This window comes from Vigna unguiculata, chromosome 1 (assembly GCF_004118075.2).
Source record: "Vigna unguiculata cultivar IT97K-499-35 chromosome 1, ASM411807v1, whole genome shotgun sequence".
NCBI lineage: Eukaryota > Viridiplantae > Streptophyta > Magnoliopsida > Fabales > Fabaceae > Vigna > Vigna unguiculata.
This window is the reverse complement of record NC_040279.1, coordinates 26,416,718-26,439,834: the sequence shown is the minus strand read 5'-3', so window position 1 is coordinate 26,439,834 and position 23,117 is coordinate 26,416,718. Positions and strand designations below refer to the sequence as shown.

Sequence of the window (23,117 nt, the reverse complement as noted above, 5' to 3'; positions counted from 1 at the left end):
TTTCAATTGTGTATAGGGATAGATATAGGGATGTACATATCATTGCCATAATACCCGTTCCCATTTAAATTATTAAAATATTTATAATTAATTAAGTAACCCTATATATATATATATATATATATATATATATATATATATATATATATATATATAATTTTTATTTTTCTAATTATTTGGTTTGTCCTGTCCACGTTTAAATTATTAAAATATTCACAATTAATTAAGTAACTTTATATATATACATACTTTCTATTTTTTATTTCTTCTAATTATTTGGTTTGTCATGAAAGTCATTCGCATCTCCACTATATTTTTCATCTTATCATAAGTTTTATGTAATTATGTTAAAATGATGTATGTTAATTACAAATTTTTTATGTTTCACATTTAAATATTTCTATTATTTTTTAGTATTTTTATTTATTATATATTTTTCTCTCACACGAGAATGTTTAATACTCCCAATTTAAATGTTTAATAGCACAAATCTTTCATTTACTAGATAATATAAAAAAAATTCTTTACTTATTATTATTAATTTTTGTTTCATTTGAAGAACTCTTTTGTTTTACTAAAACAATTTTTGTTATTTCTCAACCATTGAGTATATATATTGATATTTGAAAAATTTTCTTAGACCTCTAAGGTAATTTTCATCTTATCATACTGTTAATTATACATTTGTTTTCCTTTGTTTGATTTCTTTTGATAATTTCTCAAATTGTTTCTAAACATTTGTTAATTTTTTAATATTTTTATTTTTTGTTTATTTTCATCATATAGAATACTATTTCAATATATTTTATCTAATTATTTTTATTTCTAACACATTATCAACAATACTGTAATTTTTTACTATAATTGTGTAAATAAATTTTATTTACTACAATATAAAAATTTAATGTAATTGTCATGAATATTTTTTTATCATCATCAACACATATTGGAGTTTAAAAGATACAAGATCTATGTTAAAATTTTATTATTATATTTATTATTTGTTCCTTACTTTGATCAAGGGATGTATTATAAATTTTATTAGTATATAAAAAATAGATTTATTAGAATTTAAAAAACTGAAGTAAATAAACATTTAAAATATATTTTAATTTGAATATGTTTTTTACTTTTATATTTATTTTAAAATATTTAGAAATTTTCTCCACTAGGTTTCATTAATGTGTGCAAATTTAATAAATGTTTTGGTTCTCATTAAATTTTATTTGGTATTATAATCTAAAATGTAAACAATTATAATTTATTTCAAAATATTTGATATCCAAGAAACAATCATCCTCTTAATATTGAATATTTGATAATATTATATTTTCTTTACCATATTTTTTTATTATTTTATAAAAATTAATTAAAATTAATATTGAAGTAGTAAGAAAATGGATACGGGTATGAGTACGAGATGATACCCATTACCTAGTGGGGATGAGATAAAAGTTTAATACCCATTAGGTTTGGATATGAGGATGTGGATGAATTTTTTCTATGGGGATGGGCATGGGATAGCGAAACTCGTCTTCGCCTCACCCATTGGCATCCCTAAGTATATGTTGCTTTTAGGGATGACAAATAAACTCGTTTCCATGCATATTATTTGAACTCGTCTCCACGTTTTGATGTGAAATCTTGTATTGACTTGGTATGGATAATATTCTATATTTTCAATTTGATATAGAGATGGGTATAGGTATGTACATATTTGCATCGTCCCCACCCACCATAATGATCGTCCTTGTCCACTCTCGTCATAATACATGTCCCCGACCATCCTATCTTTGTTTAAATTTTTAAAATACTCGTAACTTATTAAGTAACCTAATATATATATATATATATATATATATATATATATATATATATATATATATATATATATATATATATATATATATAGAGAGAGAGAGAGAGAGAAATATACATATATACATAGATAGATAAATAAATATGCATATATTGATAACTAGATATACATATATGGATAGATAGATAGCTAAATATAGATGATACATTTTATCATGAAATGTGTAGTTATGTTCAAATAATATATGTCAATTAATGTGATTGCCATGAATCTTTTTTATCACTATCAAACATATATTGAAGTTAAAACATAATAAATATATGTTAAATTTAAATTATTATTAGTTCAATCTTTGTTCTTATGTGTGATTTTGCTAGAATGGTGTATTTTAATTTTTATCAATGTATAAAAAAAAATATTTCATTATAATTGAAAGAATGAAAGTAAAGAAACATTTAAATTATTTTTCATTTGACTATCTATTTTTCTTTTATAATTTTTAAAAAAACACTTTCAAATTTTAGAGTTAAATATGTTTTTAATTCCTCAATTTTCAGTGAAAAATTGAAATTAGTCTATATTTGAAACTTTGATCCAATTTAGTCTTCAAACTCTAGCAATGCGTGAATTTAGTTCTTATAACCAAATTTTGTTAAGTTTATTTGATGTTTCGCATTTGAAACATCAAATAAACTTCACAAAATTTGGTTAAAATGATTAAATCTACGGATTTCTAAAGTTGAGGGGACTAAATTAGGCTAAAATTTGGAAAAAGGAACTAATTCCAATTTTGAGTGAAAGTTAAGCAACCAAAAACATATTTAATCATAAATTTTATCATTTAAGCTCCATTAACGTTGTAGATTTAATAAATGTTTTGGTTCGTATCAATTTTTAGTTGGTATTCTAATTTGAAAGGTATATAATTATAATTTCTTTCTAAATATTTAATAATGTGTACCACATTGAATATATGTTAATACTATGTTTCTTTCGCTATAATTTTTTATTATTTTATAAAAATTAATTAATTGATATTGAAATAGGAAGAGAGAGGGTATGGACACAAGTAAGTATATGTTTATTTTATCCGGTGAAGATAATGAGACAAAACTTGATATTCGTTGAGTTTGTATATGGCAATTAAGATGATTTTTTTCTTTGGGATAAATATGAGATAAAAAAATCAATGATTAATTATTTATTTTATTTAAAAAATAAGATTTGATAAATAATTATTTGATTAAAAAGATATTAGATTTAGTTAAATATTAAAAGATATTTTTTAATATTAATATATTTTTAAAATTATAAGATAGTTTTAAATATTATCAAATATTACGAGGTATCTTTAAATATTTTAGACACGATATCTTATCTGCTTTCTGTTACTCCTTTAATGCCAAGTATAATACAAGAAATAAGACAAAAACAAAAGTAAAAAAAAAAAAAACTTATCATTAACCATGTAATAAATGAATTAATTTAAAATAAAATTATTTGTTATTCCAATTATAACTTGATGACATGAATGAGTATATGTGTTGGTTCATTTGTTTCAGATTTATATTATGCGTTAGTATTTTTCTAATTCAAATTGTTTAATTATTATATCTTTATTACTATTTTTTATCTTTTTTATTTTATTTTCCCTTGACTCTTTCCATTTTCTTTTTTGGTACTACATTCTTCGTCTTCTTTTTCTTTTAAAGGAATGTTAAACAGCCTTTAATATGAACGCATGAGAAGTAAATGTTTAGCAAATTTTAGTTTTCTTACTTCTAAGAATGTGTTTCACCAGAGATATTAATTAGGGAAATAAAAAAAAGCATGGACCTTTATGAGAAAATAGATAAGATGGCAACAATATCCTACATAACAGACAAACAATAGGAATAATGAAGCGTGGTTGGAAGGAATACATTTAAAAATTAAGAAAAATCTTAATCAAGTCTAAGGTTATATTGTTACATGTGAAAAACAAGAAGTAGAAGGTTAACCGAACATATTAAATGTTGATGTTGTTACTTAATGTTTCTTAACTCATCTACCAAAAAGCTATAACATGAAAGATATATAGGTTAAATTTTCATGGCAATAAATCAATGATTTCTTTATATTTGAGACTGAAAGAAAAATTTGAAAGCCTAATCAATTACTATTAGGCATTGCATATGTTTTCATTAGTATAACTAATTACTATTAGATAGTACATGTCTTTTCATTAATTATAATTACTATTAGATAGTTATTTTTTTTTAAATTAAAATAACTATTTAATCAATTTTAATATATTTTAAATTTAACTGTTTTTTTTTTTAATTTCACCGGTTTTATAAAATTTAACTATTTTTTAATTATAAAACTACCTATAAAATAAATAAAAAGCATTTACAGTAAAGTCATTAAAATTATTTATATATAATTTCATAATTAAAATGATAACAATGATAATAATAATATTATTATTATTATTTATTATCATAAAAAAGTGTACGTAACATATATTTTCATTAGTATAAATAATGATATTAAAATTGATATAAAAAGTGTGGTAAAAGTTTTACATTCCCAGCATAAAAGAGAAAAATATGACATATTTTTTTCGGAAACATTATTTTGACTCCCTACTCTTAACTCACTTTTGACACCGGGACACGTGTCAAACGCACAGCAGTGCAGTTATTTAATTTTTTTTTCCGCAAAATGGTGTCACGTGCGGGTGGTTGGAGAAAAAGGAACAAGACCAATTGTCGAGTGAAGTGAAAAGTGAAGGTTTGGTTTTGAGAGGGAAAAAACGACAAAACAGCGAAGTGTTCGCCGGTGGGAAAAGAAGTCACAGGAAACATCATCGTCGGCACATCATCGTCGTGAAGTGAAGGCTGCCGGAGAATAGAACCTGGTCTGTGCGTATTGAAGTTCTCAGGTGGGTATCGTTTGTCCTTCCATTTCTGGGTTGTGTGAGTATGTTTGTAAAGGTGTGGCCTTTCCCGGTGGATGTAATTGTGGAGGAGGTTGTGGTTGTTGTTTGTGAGTTAACAGCTGTGTTTTTTTTGTTCCGTTTGCGTCGTTGCAGAATGCAGAGGAGAATCGTGGAAAGGATTTGGTAAAGGTTGGGCCTTTCGCATAGAGACGGAGAAGAAGGTGGAGGATTTAGTTGGAGCACCAATGCGACACATTTCTTCATCTCTTTGCAACCAGGTTCTGATTTTGTTTTACAATCTTATTGTGATTATTGAAGAAATCGAATTTGCAGCCATGTTGAATTTTTACTTAGAAAGATTGTTTGTCACGGTTTTGTATCCTAAAATGTGGTGTCTATGAAGTGTGATTTATGTATGGGGTTATAGTTTTATGTTTTTGAAACACAGGGTCCAAATTGTGTCATTTTTATTTAAGTTTTATTTGTACATTCTAAGTCAAATAGTGATGTTTGTTGTGATTTTCCTTTTGTGTGTACGTGTGATTTGTTTTGTTTAGTTCCAAATGCATTGGCTATGATTGAATATGTCCATTTTGTTATATGGTTATTGGCCATGTTTGAATATGTTCATTTGGTTGTTGTAATAATTGGATATGTGAACTTTTAATAATTGTTGTGGTTAATTGTTTTAAAATTTTTGTGTGACTAAATACGAATTGTTTTCCATTGGGCAGTGATATTTGGTGTTATTGAATTCAAGTGTTTGAATTCATGGCTCTTACCAATGCAATTAATGATAAGGTTGGTTGAATATGGTATTGGTTTTTGTTGTGTGCTTGATGTACCAATTATTGGGAATTTGGTTGTTTATACATTGTTTATGTTTGTGGTGTATGATAGGCTCGGCTGCGTACTTTCTGTTATACAAAGTACATTGTGGAAATGAACGGGTTTATCTTGGATAGGCACCGTGCAAAGATTAGAGACACACCATTCAAATGGTGTTTGCATATGGATAAAGCGTTACCTATTTGCAACCCACTTATGTTAGAGTTGGTTAAGCGTTGGTTTTCTGTAAACAGTTCTTTTCGTATCATGCAATGGTTTGTCCCTTTAACCATAGGTGACATTTGTATGTGTTTAGGATTAGGCGTTGGTGGAATAGATGTACAATTTGATAGGAACGTGTGCGGTAGTGTGGGTTCACTTTTGAGAGGTCAATTGATAACAAGTGACAATGTTATTGAGAAGATGAAGTTGTTGGTAGGGAGCGAGGTTGATGATGTGGATAATGTATGTTGTATGTATCTCTTTGTTTGTTTCGCCGTACTATATTTTCCAAGGAATTCAAAAAACGTCTGTAATATTCCTTGTAGTATTTAAGACAATATAGACGGTTTGTCAAAGTACAATTGGGCGAAAGCAGTACATAGTTATTTGGTTAGGAGCATTGGTCGGGCATTTTTGGCATTAGGTTAACGTGAGATCTGCTTGAGCGGTTCAGCTGTAGTGTTGCAAGTAAGCATTTGTATTATATATGTTTAAGTTACCTTTTCGTTGTATATTTAATCATTTAATGGAGTTTGTGTTTTTGTTGCAGCTATGGGTTGTTGAACGACTCAGTTTATGTGGCCCACATAGAGATTTTGTTTTCCCAAGAATTCTCAGCTGGCCGGATGTAACCTTCAAGACAAGAAGGATTGAGATGCATTTTGTAGATACCCAAGTAATGAAATTGAACTGCTGTTTCAATTTAATGTTATGATGTGGTTGTCATTGATTAAAATTATTGTGTAATGTGTTTTGTGATTCAGATAATTTGGGATTGGAGTTTGAAAGAAGAGGGTTATGGGAATGAGTTAATTCGTGCAGCTTTGACTTTTGGTGAGGGTAGTGACGCTCATGATCAAGATGAAGATGAAAGGTCAATTTCTAAGAAAGCTTTGTTGAAAAGGTTGAAAAGGCATGGAAAAAGCATACGCAAGATGAAGAAGCGAATATCATTCCTCCATGAAAAGATAATGTCTGCTAGTAATGTTGCAGAGGAAGATAATGGTGAAGATGTTGATGCAGAATGTGATGTAGCTGAAGATGGAGAAGGTGCTGATGAGCAAAGTGAAGGTGTTCAAAAGGTTGATTTAACAGGTGCTGTGTCTGTTAATGAAGAAGAAATGGCGAAAGGGATAGACTTGAATTGTGCAGCAGATTTTGGTGGCAGCAACGACTTGTCTGCGGGTGCAGTTGTCATCCCATGTGTTTCATTCCAGCCACCTTCTGCTGCCATGAAAGTGGACTTATTGAAGTTGTACAATAGTGTTACTTATTACGGTGTCCTCTTTTACTTAATTAGGTAATTTATTTGTAAAATATTAATATTTGTTTTTATGTAATACTAATTGTTTTTTGTTAATGGTAGGGTTGTCTGTAATATAAATGGTCAGATATTGGGAACCTCTGAATGTAATGGTTTTGGTCCAGCGATGAAAGTTGACAACATGGTAATTTTACTTACACTTACACCGATTATTTTGCTAGTGTTGATTTGAGTTTGACGAAAGCAGTACATGTTTATGCAGGCTGTCCTTTTTGCTGCAAGCACGATGATGTATTGTGAACGACGTTTGTTTGGGCATGTTAAGAGAATTGCTTTCAATCCTTTATATGCGGTAAACATTGTACATTAATTTGTGAACTTTTTTTACAAAAGCTAATGGTATGCCCTTGTGTTTTTGTACCTAAGTGGGAAGTAATGCTAATATAGCTAGAAACTTGTCATCGGATTATTGTAACCAATTTATTAACGAACCATAACAATCAAACCAATTCAAAAAGGATAAATTTCATATCAAAAATTCAAAGTGAGGACTTAAACGAATATACATGGAAAGTTGTCATTCAAATTTTGTAATCGGTTCTACGTTAGTAACCAAAAAGTTATATGGGCGGTTAAACAAATATACATGGACAGTTGTCAAACATATTTTCTTATCAGGTCACCATTACCTTAGTTCCAAAAAACTTATATGGGGAGTTAAAGGAATATAGATGGTAAGTTGTTACAAAACTTTTGTAATAAGTTCAAATATAAGTCAATTACAATAAAACTTATGTGTGAAGTTAAACCAATATACATGGAGTGTTGTCATACAAATTTTGTAATAAGTTTACCTAAAAGTTACAAAAAATTTATGTGTGGACTTAAACGATTATACATGGAAACTTGTCAAACAAATTGTGTTCACCAATAACTGAGTTCAAAAAAAATTACGTCTGGAGTTAAACGAATAAACATGGAGAGTTGTGACACACATTTTATAATAAGTTGACATAAAGTGAAGTTCCAAATAAATTATGAGTGGAGTTAAACGATTATAGATGGAGACTAGTCATGCAAATTTTGTAATAAGTTCACCTATAAGTAACATCCAAAAAAACTTATATGGGGAGTTCAAGGACTATACATGGAAATTTGTCATCCAAATTTTGTAATGACTTCACCTAAAAGTAAGTTCCAAAAAACTTATACGGGGAGTGAAAGGAATATAGATGGGAAGTAGTTACAAAACTTTTGTAATAAGTTCGAATATAAGTCAGTTACAAAAAACTTATGTGTGAAGTTAAACCAATGTACATGGAGTGTTGTCATACAAATTTTGTAATAAGTTCACCTAATAGTTACAAAAAAGTTATGTGTGGACTTAAACGATTATACATGGAAACTTGTCGAACAATTTGTGTTCACCAATAACTGAGTTCCAAAAAAATTACGTGTGGAGTTCAACAAATAAACATGGAGAGTTGTCACACACATTGTATAATAAGTTGACATAAAGTGAAGTTCCAAATAAAGTTATATGGGGAGTTAAGGGACTATACATGGAAAGTTGTCATGCAAATTTTGTAACAACTTCACCTATAAGTAACATCCAAAAAAACTTATATGGAGAGTTAAATGACTATACATGGAAATTTGTCATGCAAATTTTGTAATGACTTGACCTAAAAGTAAGTTACAAAAAAGTTATGTGTGGAGTTAAAGGAATATAGACGGGAAGTTGTTACAAAACTTTTGAAATAAGTTCGAATATAAGTCAGTTACAAAAAACTTATGTGTGGAGTTAAACCAATATAAATGGAGTGTTGTCATACAAATTTTATAATAAGTTCACCTAATAGTTACAAAAAAGTTATGTGTGGACTTCAACGATTATAGATGGAAAATTGTCGAACAATTTCTGTTCACCAATAACTAAGTTCCAAAAAAATTACGTGTGGAGTTCAACGAATAAACATGGACAATTGTCACACACATTTCATAATAAGTTGACATAAACTGAAGTTCCAAAAAAAATTATATGGGGACTCAAAGGACTATACATGGAAAGTTGTCATGCAAATTTTGTAACAACTTCACCTATAAGCAAGTTACAAGAAACTTATATGAGGAGTTAAAGGACTATACATGAAAAGTTGTCATGCAAACTTTGTAACAACTTCACCTATAAGTAAGTTAGAAGAAACTTATATGGGGAGTTAAAGGACTATACATGAAAAGTTGTCATGCAAATTTTGTAACAACTTCACCTATAAGTAAGTTAGAAGAAACTTATATGGGGAGTTAAAGGACTATACATGAAAATTTGTCATGCAAATTTTGTAACAACTTCACCTATAAGTAAGTCACAAGAAAGTTATATGGAGAGTTAAAGGAATATAGATGGAAAGTTGTCGGAAAACTTTTGTACTTACTTCAAATATAATTCAGTTACAAAAAAGTTATGTCTGGACTTAACCCAATGTACATGGAGACTTGTCATACAAAATTTGGAATAAGTTCATGTATAAGTGACTTACACAAAAGTTATCTGTGGACTTAAACGAATATACATGGAGACTTGTCATACAAATTTTGTATTAAGTTCACTTGTACGTAACTTACAAAAAAAAGTCATATGTGGACTTAAACGAATATACATGGGGACTTGCACTTAGTTCTTTTGTAAGCATTTCTTTAAATGCAGTAACCAATTTCGCTACCTTACTTTTACACTCATGAATCATACATGGATGGTACTGGCTAATTTTTTTTATATTATTTTAATTGACCTAAGAACATAGCCAACTTAAATTTACAAATAATGTAATAATGCTTCATTACTGGATAAAAATGTCAACATTTTCCTGTCCAACCACAAGTGGGGAGTTACACTTCAGTAACTGAGAACTTGGACCTAAATTTTTTAACACCAAATAATGTATGTAACTGACTTTGCCGTAAGAACATTTGTAACATACTGTCACTGACTTTGCCTTATCCCTAAAACATGCTGAAGTCCATAAAGTCATTCAGTTCTCACCAAACACAGTATATATGGGCACCAATGTAAAGTACTTCAAACATAACAAAAATAATATTAGTATGGTCAACAGAATTCACCAACTGAAGCCTAATTAAAGGAAACAACGTTGGACACTACAAAAGGACACAACAAATGACCACACACTTCGCCTATAACAACAAATTAAAAGTCAACAATGAATGTCTTTGCAACCATTACATTCAAAACAAATTCAACCCATTGTAAGAAGCTTCGTCTTCCTTCTACTACCAAAACCCGCAAATGGCGTCCTTATTGCACGACTTTTTATTCGCTTTCGAGGTTGGGACTTCATACGGTCATACATGTTGCTTTGTTGTCCAACATCAACATCATCAGCACCAGAATCATCACCTTCAACATCACATGCAGGGTCAGTAACGGTGTAATCAACACCAACATCACCCTCCTCCTCATCATTACCATCATCATGCTGATCATCTTTACTGTCACCCTCCGTACGGTTATGTTCTTCCTTTTTTGCAACCATATCCTCCAAATGAGACAAAACAGCTTCCAAATCAGCAATCTCACGTTCTTCATTCTCTACAAGACGTTTTAGCTCTTCATTCTCCTTATCAATTGATATGTTGTATGAAGTCCCAAAAGTTTGGAATGCTTCTCTCACAAACTCATAACCAAGTTCTTCGTTACACACCACAACCTCATTAACAGCCTGTGAACAACAAAAACAAGTTAACAAAAACTAAAAAATAACAGTATTTAACTAAAATATTATAACTTCTCCACACTAACCAATTCTTTATCAAAGGAACTTTTAACTAATTTGTCACCAACTTTAATATTCATCTAGTGCAACAATCGTGGGAACTTTGATTTGCCGCAATTAAACGTTGCGTTGCAAACAAATATATGATCAAATGACCACAACTGAAACAATAAAAATGAATTATCCACAACAAAATGTCCAACTACTATGTAATTACTGAACATGAAAATGAAACAACGAAACTTTACCTGCAACATATACACACATCCAAATACATGAATGTGACTTGTATTTGATTCATACTTCAACGCCCTTGAAGCACTGCATAAGCTACCAACCAACTAGTCGTACACTAAGTTGCCCCAATTGTATTTACCTATACTTTGCAAGTCATCCACTAACTTAAAAATTTTGGGGAACACAATCCCGTCTCTATTTGGCAACAGGAACTCGGATATGCCTAACAATATATAAAGGCTGGTAAACAATTCTATACTACCACCATCATTGTCATATTCCAAAAGGAACTCATAAATCCTTTTAACATGAACTTTCCCACTACAAAATAACTTCCTACAGTCACTATCTTCATCATCGTCACTTATATCAATTTTTTCACCCAAGACCCAAAGACCCAATCCTAAACAAACATCTAACAAATTAAATTCAACTACTTCCCTACCAATAGCAAAACCACCCCTCCTTTCAACCCATCTATAACATAACACAGGTAACAAATTGCGACTTATCTTAACAAAATGGTTTAACGACATAAACCATCAAAACGGTGTGCGTGCAATTGACTCTCGTTGTTTCACACTTAACTTTTCATTCAAACTTCCAACATATTTGGCTTTGCAAGAATGCCGGAAAAACATCTGTGTAAACAAACAATTGTGTTACATCATACCATATTAACATTAACATACACAATACACAAAGGATTTTCAAACACATAACCAAACCTACCTTCACATCCTCAATCAATAGGCCCGCGTTATGCTCTTTACTGCCCATATTCAATAACTGAAAGGGAAATGGAACGAGATTTATGTTGCAGCAATGAAAACAGAAATCCCCCCAAACCCTATCAAAAAATTGACAACATCAAATGCAACAAAATTACATCCACATCTAAATCAATACCTGAATTGCAACGAATAGCACAAATGGTAATGGGGTTCGCCAAACTTCAATTTTTCGGATTCTTCAAACGAAAACGTTATTTCGTTCTTCAAAACCACAAACCTTACCCTCGTTGGCCGCCTTCCTCCGGTAGATGCAACCCTGATTCAAATTGTCGTCGACCCAATTGCTTCTGCGTGAACGTTTACATTCATATCTCCTTTCACGCCTTTCTGTCCTTCCTCAAACCCTCTTTCCAATTCTTCTGCAACTATTTGATTTCGCGATCTCGTTTTCGACCATTCTCTGGACGTGCCAATTTTTTTTCCTTCCACTTAAGCACGGCACGTGCATTTATTGCAAAAAAATTAAACGTTAAATTTTGTTTATTACATTAATGCTGATCCTTTGACACGTGTCCTCTTAATGCTAATCGTTTGACACGTGTCCTCTTAATGCTAATCGTTTGACACGTGTCCCGGTGTCAAAAGTGAGTTAAGAGTAGGGAGTCAAAATAACGTTTCCGTATTTTTTTTTTTCAACACTACATAATAAATATATTAATAGAGGACTATCCCATGACTAAAAAAAAGTAAAAACTTGAGGAGGAGCCTTTGACATATATTCAAAGGACATAAAATAACAAAAATCATGGCTTGGAGTACATTTAAAGTTCTTAAGAAAATTAGTTTATGTTTATCTGTTTTGGAGCATCAAGCTTTTAGAAATTAGTTTATATTTTTATGTTTTTGAGTTTGGGTTTTTTATTAGAGTTTCTAGGTTTTCTTAAACTTATGTCCATATATAAAGGTACCAAAAGTTGGTGTAAAAACTTAGTTATATATTGAATTTTATTTCAATAAAGAGAAGATTTTCTTTGTTTTTGGCTTAGACATCAGGTTCTCATCAAATATTGATATTTTTGTGGAGATCTTCCTTGACTTATCAATCTTTTTGATTGTGGCATCTTTATTATCAGTTCTTATCCAAAAGTTACCTCTCTTTGTGGTGAATTTTTCTTTACTTATCAATATGCAAGATTGTGACGTATATAATATATGTATTATTTTGCATTCTTTTCTGATTTTTTGTTGTACCTCTTGAGAATTCAAATTCAAAAATGGTCGTACTCTTTGGTGGATAAGATCGTATTATCTAGTATCAGAGCAAGGTTCTGGTATGAATATCCTCTTTTATCTTACTTATTTTTTCTCTTATGAAATAAGAAAAAAATAACACCTAAATTTTTTTGAATGTTTGTGTTTTCGTTCTTTGTTTTGAAATTTTGTTAGGTTCATTGTTCTTAGAATTTTGTAAGTATAACCCTTTGCAATAAAATGCTTTGTTTGGATGAGGCAATTCAAGAGGGTGATTCATTTATTTAGAGAATTTAAAATTCTTTGCAATGAAATGCTTTGTTTAGATAGAGAAATTAAAAAGCATTTTAAATGCATGCATTTTTTTGAAGTATTTCAATTAGCTTGAACCAACCTAACAACCAAGACGAGTTAGTGGGTCTGATGGCCCAAGCAGGACGGGCGAGCCCGGCGACCCACACAGGTTTGGAGAGCCAGACGACCTAGAGGTGTCGGGCGGGCTTGACGACCCAGACGTGTCGGGCAGGCCCAACGACCCGACCGACTCGTTGACCTGACCGACTCGTTTCCAAATTTATCATGAACTCAAAACATAATTAAGCCTAAAATAAATATTGATAAAATGAAATTTTATCTCATAAGAAATTCAATTATTTTATCCAAACAAGAAATTGAAATGTAAGGTACTTTAATTTCTTTATCCAAACAAGTTATTTAGAAAATGAAGGGAATTTAATTGGAAGCAATTCAAATACAATGCATTTCAATTTCTCAGCATTGTTGAAATGCTTCATCCAAACACAAGGTTAAGATTTTATCCAATTCCATTAAGTTTTTAATTTTTCGAGTTCTTCATTAAAATTGTGAAATTCTATATTTGATTTGTGGAAATTATATGTTTTTTGTGTTTTTCTGTTACTTAACTGTTTACTTTGATTTTGCATGAGTTTTGGTTCAAAGGACAATTTGTTTAATTTCTTTGTTTGTGTGTTGAACTGCAACATTGAAAAGAAAGAAAGAATAATGGATCCAAACCTCAAGTTTTAACCAACACCAACTCAACCAATTAGATAACCAATTAGATGTAGGAGTCAATCAGAAAATAAATTGTGCCTTGCAATTCTTTCTCTTGTGACTTGGACAATTTTTCCTTCACAAGGGTTTATTCGGTCTCGTATGAAATCATATGAAATTATATGGAATTCTAACAAAAAAAAAAGCATTATGAATATGACAAAAGTATGCAAATCCAAAGATATTTATAAGTAAAATTCATCGTGAATAAATAGTACAAAAAAATACAGTGCAAAATTTAATCGTACAAAGTATAGAATTGTGATAAGAAAATTATATGAATTGTTTTTTAAATTGCTCCTATGATGTATACTTTAAGTATTATTAATTTAGACTTATCCATTAAATTCAAATATTAACAATAAAACTTGAAATATAACTCTAAAAAAATTCAAAACCATGTAATGAATATTTATATTGAGGGTTCAGATTTTATAAAAAACAAATAATAATCAGACGACATAAAAAACGCATACTATTATCACTTGATGGATTATAGGACTTCCAAGACATTGATAAAGACTAACATCTTGAAAAAGAGAGGATAGGCTGACATTAGAGAAAGGATGAAATTCCTAACTTCATTGAAGGATTTGATGTCAAGGGGTCCTATAAGATTTTTTTTTAATTATTTAAAATTAAAAATTATTTATGGATATGTCAATGTGTATCTCTTTACTGGACAATTAATTAGATAACTTTTGTATAAAATATAAATAGATATTTTCTTGATCAGAACACCACTTTATTAAAATTTTCTTGACTGTCTTCTTCATTCCTTCTTGTTAGGTTTATAAGGAGGGGGTATCACTGGGAAGAACAAACACCAATGAGACCTGGGCCTAACCATATAAGGCACTGACACCACTCTCAACCCAAAACCTTAAGGCAATGGGTTTATGGGTTTTTATTCTTATACAGTGTTTCATTTTCTCATTTCTAGCCAATGTGGGACTTAGAATCACACTTGGATTCCTAACACTTCTCCATCATAAGCCACTCATATTTCAACCCAAACACTAGTTTTTAACCACGAATAATGTCATCAATCTTCATAACTATAACTTCCAATAACCCATAGTTAAGATTAATAGAAAAGTAAAATATTTTATAAAAAATATTATCAATTTCTTAATATAGATTATTTTTATTAGTAATATAATATCTTTTATATGCATTTAAATGTTGCTATTAAAAGTATAATTATTTAATTTCAAAATATAAATTATTTTTAATATCAATATATTTATTTTATTTTATATATATATATATATATATATAAAAGTTTAAATTGCAAAAATTTAGAGGACACGACCCCTGGACTCCATATGATTTTATTTTATTGTTTAAAGACTTAATTAGTAATTTTGATCTTAAAAAAATATTTTGGAATGAAGCTTAACAAAGAAAATTGGAAGTAAAGAAGTTTATAGTACGAGTTGTTGATTAATATATCAATATCTTTCTTTTTAAATAATTAATGACTCGCATTAAGACAAGTCAGAAAGTAAGTGATAAGAGTAAAAAAGAGTCAAAATATATTTTTTCTAGATTAAATTGAAAGAGATGGTAGTGAGAGGTAGAAGAAGGTGATGGGAGGTTGAGAAATGTGAAAGAAGTTGATGGGATGAAAAGAGGTGAAGTAAAGGAACGTGGAGAAAAAAAAAAGACAAAAAAAAAGCAAAGGAATCATAAGATAAAATATAACTCATTTTGACATAATGTATTCTTGAAACGGTGTTAACACTGACTTAGCACTATGAACCAAATTAAGTTTTTTACAAAAAAAAAAATAGAAACAGAGAAAAAATATATAAACGGAAACAAATCAATTACCAGATAATAATCAAATTACTAATAATCCTTGGTCTAAAGATTAAATGAAGCAAATATTTTATCACCATTTAAGTGCTTCTGTATTAAGTATTGACCCTCTCCTTCATTAATCTACAGCACAGTTTGCTCTGCGACAATCGGACTCAGTTTGCAAATGTTGCTCTGCCTCCCTCTACTCACATTAAGATATTAAATGAAGTTTGACTTAAACATTAACTTGTTGCTGTTGTTTCTTTTATTAGTTCTAGAGCGTTTAATATTTGATTACTTAAATTTGCCTATAAACGGCACTAGCATGCAACACTTTTGATGTAAAATTTTGTAATAATTCCACTGAAACATAAAATCAATTAGTGGAATTTATTTTTTTTTTCATTTATTTTCTATCCCGTTGGTATTGTATCTTTAACTTTAGAACTACACATGAATTAAGTTTTTACTTTATTTTAAAGAAATAACTATCTGTGAAAGTAAATTTTTTTGACAACTTTTTAAAAATGAGGTTAGTTAGAGGGACATGGAATAAGTGAAAATGAGGTGAAACATTATCCAAGGTTTTGTTTTATACCATGTCACATCTCCCAGTTACTTTTGAAATAGTAACACCACTCATCTTTGTTTATTTTTATTGAAGATAGACTGAGATTAAAGCATGTACTGGAGAAGAAAAATACCCTCCACCACCTTGATGGGGAACTTCTTGAGTAAACCACTGTGGATAGTGAAGGCCTCGTGAGCCTTGTCAAATTTGGTAGGGTTTAGACCAATACCTACTTACCACAATTTTCTCAAAATTGGTTCATTAACATGTTAAGATTATCCTTGTTTACATAATCAAGCTTCTTTTTCTTTTTTTTTTTCACATAAAAACATTTGGGTTCAACTAAAACATCAATCTAAAACGATAGCAGTTTGAATAGAAAGGAAAAATTCTTTAAATAATTTGAATCCTAAAATAACCTAACTTCAATCTACCTATACGCTCTCTGCTAGGGTGTATAGCACAAGGCCAAAGACAAGAAGTTCAATTTCATTCATTTTACGCCCAATGGAAATAACTCATTCATTGTATAAAGCAAATGTTGAACCCATCTTTCCAGAAGGACACATCTCCACTCACTCCTCTTTTTCTATGGAATTGTAAAACTAAGCAACAAATAAAAACCTCAACAGTTGAACAATTTCATTACAATCTTTTCAAACTTTTCTTTCTGGCATCTATCTTCTTCTTGTCCACCAGAGCTTTTGCTTCCTTCTTCTGAGGTGCAGAAGCAGTAGAAATGACTGTAGCAGAAGTAATCACAGAGGTGGCTGCCTGTTCCTGACTATTTCCTCTTGTTGCAGCAGGTACTGGTACTGGCAATGCAGCACTCGCTGAAGTGGTTTTAACGTCAGCACCAAGTACAGAGGTGTTTGTCTGATCAACATTCAGAGCAGTAGTTGATTCAGAGATAGCTCCACTCTTGAATTTGGGCTTTGGTTTTGCGTGGATTCCAGTATAAAGCCTGCATGCCACAATTGGAAGGGAGTGTTTATGAATCATGTAGGTAAGGTATTGTTAAAATGTCAAAATAGTATGGCTGTACAAACTCGGGAAAATTGATCAAAACTACAAAAGAACGTTTAGTTTATAACATAAGCAATGATATGTCCTAAGGTCTCATCTCAACTCGTGTGAACTTGAGCAGCTAAAGAAACATAAGATTAAATGAGGTGGAGCCTGTTTGTTTGAGATAGTTTTCCATAGGACACAGGCCATAACATTTGAGATAACAACTTACTATGGCTGGGACCAAATTCACAGAACAAGTCCAAAATAAGGAATGAACTCTTTTCTCTCTCAAACACCATAGGAGTTGGCCACAACGAATAAAACATGTTGGTATTCAAGATCACAATGGTAAGTTTAAATGAGGCAATAATAAAGATCAGAAATAGATATATACAAGTGCCCGGGTGATGAACTTCAGCAGAGAAAGAAAGCAATCTATTATTTGAAAGATTCCAGAGCAGGGCTTAAACAAAGGAGGATGCAATTGAAAAGAACGCATTTATTATATTAAAAACCCTATCTAACAGTATATAAACTGCTCCATAGCCAATGCCATTCACCCACTCATTAGTAATATTCTAAACTTGGTAAAAACCAAAAATTTCACATTAACTTTTCAAATTCCCCAATAAGAAATTATTTGACAGGAATAACATCCTTGGACAACTTACCTAGCATGTCTAGCATACTCGTCATAATTTTCAAGCAGCATTTTACCAGCCTGCTCATTTAGGGCTGATTCTGGAAATGGCTCAATCAATAGACACCTAACAACCTGTTCAATTTGGGAATGGGTGTTAACATATATGAAGACCAATCTAGCAAAACTTAATAAATGAAGAATATCTAAAGCACTTACAATAAGAACATGACGTAACCCAAGGCTAGGATTCCAATCCTTTTTAAGTGTGTTGACACAAATCTCTCCATTGGTTGCAATGTTCGGATGGAAAATCTTAGTCAAGAAAAAACCTACAACATTGAATTCAATGGTTACATAAGTTTAACAGCTTTTGCAACATACAAAGAATATATGTGATCCTGTAGAGCATATATATGTCATTTTGTTAAATACACAATAAACTCTACCAAACAAAAAAGTCTCAAAAAACCAAAAGAATAACCAAATTAAAATCCCAAAGCAATAAACTAAACAGTATAATTCTGTCTCAATAATGTAACTAGCAGATTATAAGATTGCCCATAAGGGAAGTCTAAAACACACCTTTTGGTGGAGAATGAGGAAAATCATGGGACAGCAAAAGCTTCATGCGGAAAACTCCATTTTCATAAGGAGTTCCAGCTGCAAAATAATATACTCCAGTTCATCAAATTCCCTACCAAATGATGAATGCACAATCGCACAACAAGAACATGAAGCTACTTACCAGGGCCTTCAATGTCAGCAAAAATAGTTGAAAAATCATCATCATTTACTACAACTTTAATGCCCTCGGGAGGGGACTCATCGAGATTTTTCAATTCCTTGGCAAGTTGCTTTATAACATTTGGTGGAAGATTTTCATTAGTGGCCTAGAACAAAAGCATCATATTACAATGTGAGAATATTAAACACCTTAACAAAATGGAAATAGAAAACCGTGACAAATATTTAATAATAAAATGCCAGATTAATGATTCATGAGCTCTATTAAGATAGCTCCAGTCAAATGAGCAAAACATTCCTTACCATCGGTACAAAGGCACCTGCTTTGTTCTGACACTAAGGGGGAGTGGCCCTTTTCAAACTGAATTCTCAATTTGCGGCTTAGACCAAAGAATCCGATCAAACAAAAGAAAAACTGCCTGCATGCAGATGCATTTTTATCAGGAATGAGTGAAAAGTTAGGTCGAATTATTATGCACAAAGATGGGACTCATATATACTAGAATTAGCACTAGGGAGAAGAATTGGCATTAAAATGAGTTGTACGGAAAATCATGAATCAAAAATCTCAAATAACCCAAAGTAATCAGCTGAAAGAAAACCAGTAACCCATTTATCGGTAATTCCCCTTCAGAAAAAAAAAAACCTCCAAAACACAAACAATCAATAGTAACTTGTGAATCAAACTCATTTTTCACAACCAAAAAGAGAAAAATTCTTACACACTCATACACAAGAAGATTAAACGGAACATCTACGGTTAGCCCCTTTCAGACACTTAAAAACACCAAATAACTGGAAATTAAAAATATTTGTCCAACCAATCGCGTGAAAAAAACCCACATACATTTAAACAAAAAAATCAATAACACCAAAATTGAGCTCCTGACCCGAATTACATCACTCACAACAAAACCCTAGAAATATTCAAGATTATATTTTCCTAAGAGAGGAACTCACTTGAATGCAAAGCAAAAAATATTAAAAGAAGAAGAATTAGAAAAATTAAAGCCCTTTTTTGTAAAAAAAGAGAGCAAACGACAGCGGCAAAACCCTACTGGGTAAATGAAACCCCCAGAATCTCAATAATCCCAATCTAACAAGAAACAGAACACCCCACAAACAAAAAAAATTACTTGTTTGATTAGAAAAGCATCAATTGACAGCGCACGACACTTAAAAAATTCTGGATATCATCGACGCCACCAATTGAACACAGATTTCAACCTAAATGGGGAAAATATATGAATGAAACCCGGTAAGATGAAAAAAATGCAAACCCCACTAGAGCAAAATCAAATGAAACCAGATGAGAATTCACCTGCAAAGAACAGAAGAAGCTTTTGGAGGTGCCAGAGGAGAGAGAAGAACAAGAGAGAGTGTGAGAGAAAGAGAGAGAGAGGGGGGCACAAAAGCGATCTCTCCTTGGAATGAATGAATGATTGATTGGTGTAACTTGAGAACACAAAGTTTAATATTTATTCACAAGCTGGGAAATAAAAGGGAGACGCCATTAATTATTTAATTAATTAATATTTAAAATTTTAGTAAGGTCATTTAATATGAATATGGATATAGTAATTTTTTTTAACAAAATTATTAATTGCTTGTTCGAAAATAATGTCAAAAAAATATTATTTTGAAAAGAGCTGTTGCTTAGCCCAGATCTCCTGAATATGTAGACGTTGGCTACCTCTTGTCTACCTAAATTAGATGGCTCCTCCACGCGCTCTGTCTGCCTGTGCACTCCACTTCCACCTTAGAACCGTAGGATTTATTAACGGTACAAAGATTTCAAACTACGAAAACAATCAAAAATTTGTTTTTTAAATCTTCTTTCTTGTTTTAGGATATGTATTAAATATATATTATCTATGGAACAAATGTAAAAATATTTATTACATATTTTGATTGGGTTAGAGAGGAAAAATGAGAAAACAATCAAAATTTTGTTTTTTAAATCCTCTTTCTTGTTTTAGGATATGTATTAAATATATATTATCTATAGAACAAATGTAAATATTCATAACATATTTTGATTGGGTTAGAGAGGAAAAAATAGAAGATAACGTGAAAAAATTTATAAATATGACAAGTAATATGATAAAGAAACAATGAAAAATGTCAAATAAGATAAATAAATAAATAAATAAAAAGTTTATATAAAAGTATTGAAACTGGGGTGACTTGTAATAAATTGCTACTTGGACTAAAATAGAAAAAAAAAAGTATAAATAGTAATAGTAATGTATAGGTTTTTTCAATCATTGTTCCTCCACAAAAATTTTATAAGTTAGGTTTATTCAATTTTGTGCCTAAAAAACTTATTTTAAAATTGTATTATAAATATTGTTAGACAAATGACTAAACAAAATTAAGATAATTATAAACAAAATTAAAATTAATTGTTTCTCTGTATTTCTCATATAATGAATTTAATTTTAATAATTTTTAATACAAAAATTGTATTAACAAATAATTATAAATCTTAAAAATATGTATAAATAGTTAATAGGTGAATATTATAATATATATCAGAAAAAAAAAGAATTCGCATATAATATACTAAAACTTATTTATTAACTTTACTATTTATCTTAACAAAATTTTGAGTTAAAATAAAAAAAATTTAAATGACATTTCAGATATTATATTGTTAAAATTAGGAAATTGTTATAAAAAGAAATTGGTAAGGAAATAATTGACATATAAATATACTAAATAAATCGAAGTCAAACTTAACATATTTTTTATACGTTAAACTTCAACTTTTAATTAAGCTTAGTTAAATAAATGGGAAAAATGTAATCCATTAATTTTTGTTGTGAAACAATTCCCGGTACTAATTTCAATGGTGTAATTATCACTTAAAATGAAGGTATATTTCAAAATAAAACTAAAAACAAAAGTTTGATAAAAAATTAGTTTTACTTTTATTCATTCAAATTACATATACATTATTTCATATTATATATATATATATATATATATATATATATAACTTAAAAAGAATTCATATATAATGTACTTAAATTTTTATTAATTTTTATTATTTATCTTTACAAAATTCTGTGTGCTAAATTAAGATAAAATAAAATAAAATAAAATAACGTTTTAGATATTATATCGTTAAAATTAGGAAATTATTAAAAAGACTTGGTAAGAAAATAATTGATATATAAATATATTAAATAAATTGAAGTCAAACATAACGTATTTTTTATAAGTTAAACTTAAATTTTTAATTAAGTTTATTTAAATATATGTTTAATTAGTCGGATGGTATTCACTCTTGTTTAAATGTGTTAATTTGGTATACATTTTTAAAAAGGTGTTAATTGCGTCTCATCTTTGGAACGAGTGTCTCAATTAGTTCTCTTTCATAACAAAATTATTAACGTAGTTAACGACGTGCCATGTGTCAGTCTCTGGGTTTTTCTATTTTTTTTAATTTTAACTTTAATATTTTTTAATTTATTTTCGTTGTCACATGTCAGGTCCTTGGTGTGACATGTGGATGTCACGTGTTAGTGTCATTACCAAGTGTCATTGTCTTTATTTTAATTTAGTTCACATATATGTTTATTTGATCCAATTTAGTTCTCATATGTTTATTTGTTTCAATTTAGTCAACACATATATCTACTTGTTTCAATTTATTCCAATGTTTTTTTTTTTTCAAAATAGAGAAATAATGTCTCTCCTTTCGGATCAAATTTATCATTTATATAAATGTAATATTGATATTTATTATTAAAAAGACTTACAAAATTAATTACTCATATTTATATTAAAATTTAGTGGTAAAAGCCATGAATAACAAAAATTGAGATAAAATTTAAAAAAAAATGTAACATGTTATAATGTCATTTTCAATAAAGAAATATGAGTATTTTTATATTCATATTTTTTGTATTGAAAATGACGATATAACATATTACATTTTTTGTAATATTAACCTATATTTTGTTATTCATGACTTTTATCACTAAATTTTAATATAAATATCAATACTCAATTTTGTAAGTCATTTTTTAATGACAAATATCAATATAAAATTTATATAAATAATAAATTTTGTCTTAGAGAGAGAATATTTCTCTATTTTGACAAAAAAAAAGAGTTGGAGACTAAATTGAATTAAAATGCCATATGTGGGGGACTAAATTGAAACAAATAGACATATTTGTGACTAA

General features: G+C 29.6%; 1 protein-coding gene across 2 annotated transcripts; it reads right to left on the bottom strand.

Annotated features, from left to right (window-relative positions):
• Positions 1 to 16,979: 16,979 nt before the first annotated feature.
• On the bottom strand, positions 16,980 to 20,401 carry LOC114183714 (ubiquitin-conjugating enzyme E2 22). 2 transcript variants are annotated; one of them, XM_028070833.1, is made up of 7 exons: positions 20,243 to 20,401; positions 19,225 to 19,340; positions 18,923 to 19,067; positions 18,760 to 18,837; positions 18,394 to 18,506; positions 18,206 to 18,309; positions 16,980 to 17,487 (listed from the first exon to the last, which is right to left on the bottom strand). In XM_028070833.1, exons 2-7 carry the CDS (start codon positions 19,225 to 19,227, stop codon positions 17,169 to 17,171), a joined length of 762 nt encoding a protein of 253 aa, XP_027926634.1. In that variant the 5' UTR covers positions 19,228 to 19,340; positions 20,243 to 20,401; the 3' UTR covers positions 16,980 to 17,168. The 2 variants fall into 2 exon arrangements, with proteins under 2 accessions (XP_027926634.1, XP_027926642.1); XM_028070841.1 differs by lacking the exon at positions 20,243 to 20,401 and adding an exon at positions 20,058 to 20,081.
• Positions 20,402 to 23,117: the final 2,716 nt, after the last annotated feature.

Excerpts from the sequence above, each read along its gene's own strand:
- LOC114183714 (XM_028070833.1), bottom strand. Across the intron at positions 18,838-18,922 it reads TGCTGACATTGAAGGCCCTG|CTGGAACTCCTTATGAAAAT; the intron begins GTAAGTAGCTTC and ends ATTATTTTGCAG. Across the intron at positions 18,310-18,393 it reads GGTTACGTCATGTTCTTATT|GTTGTTAGGTGTCTATTGAT; the intron begins GTAAGTGCTTTA and ends CAAATTGAACAG.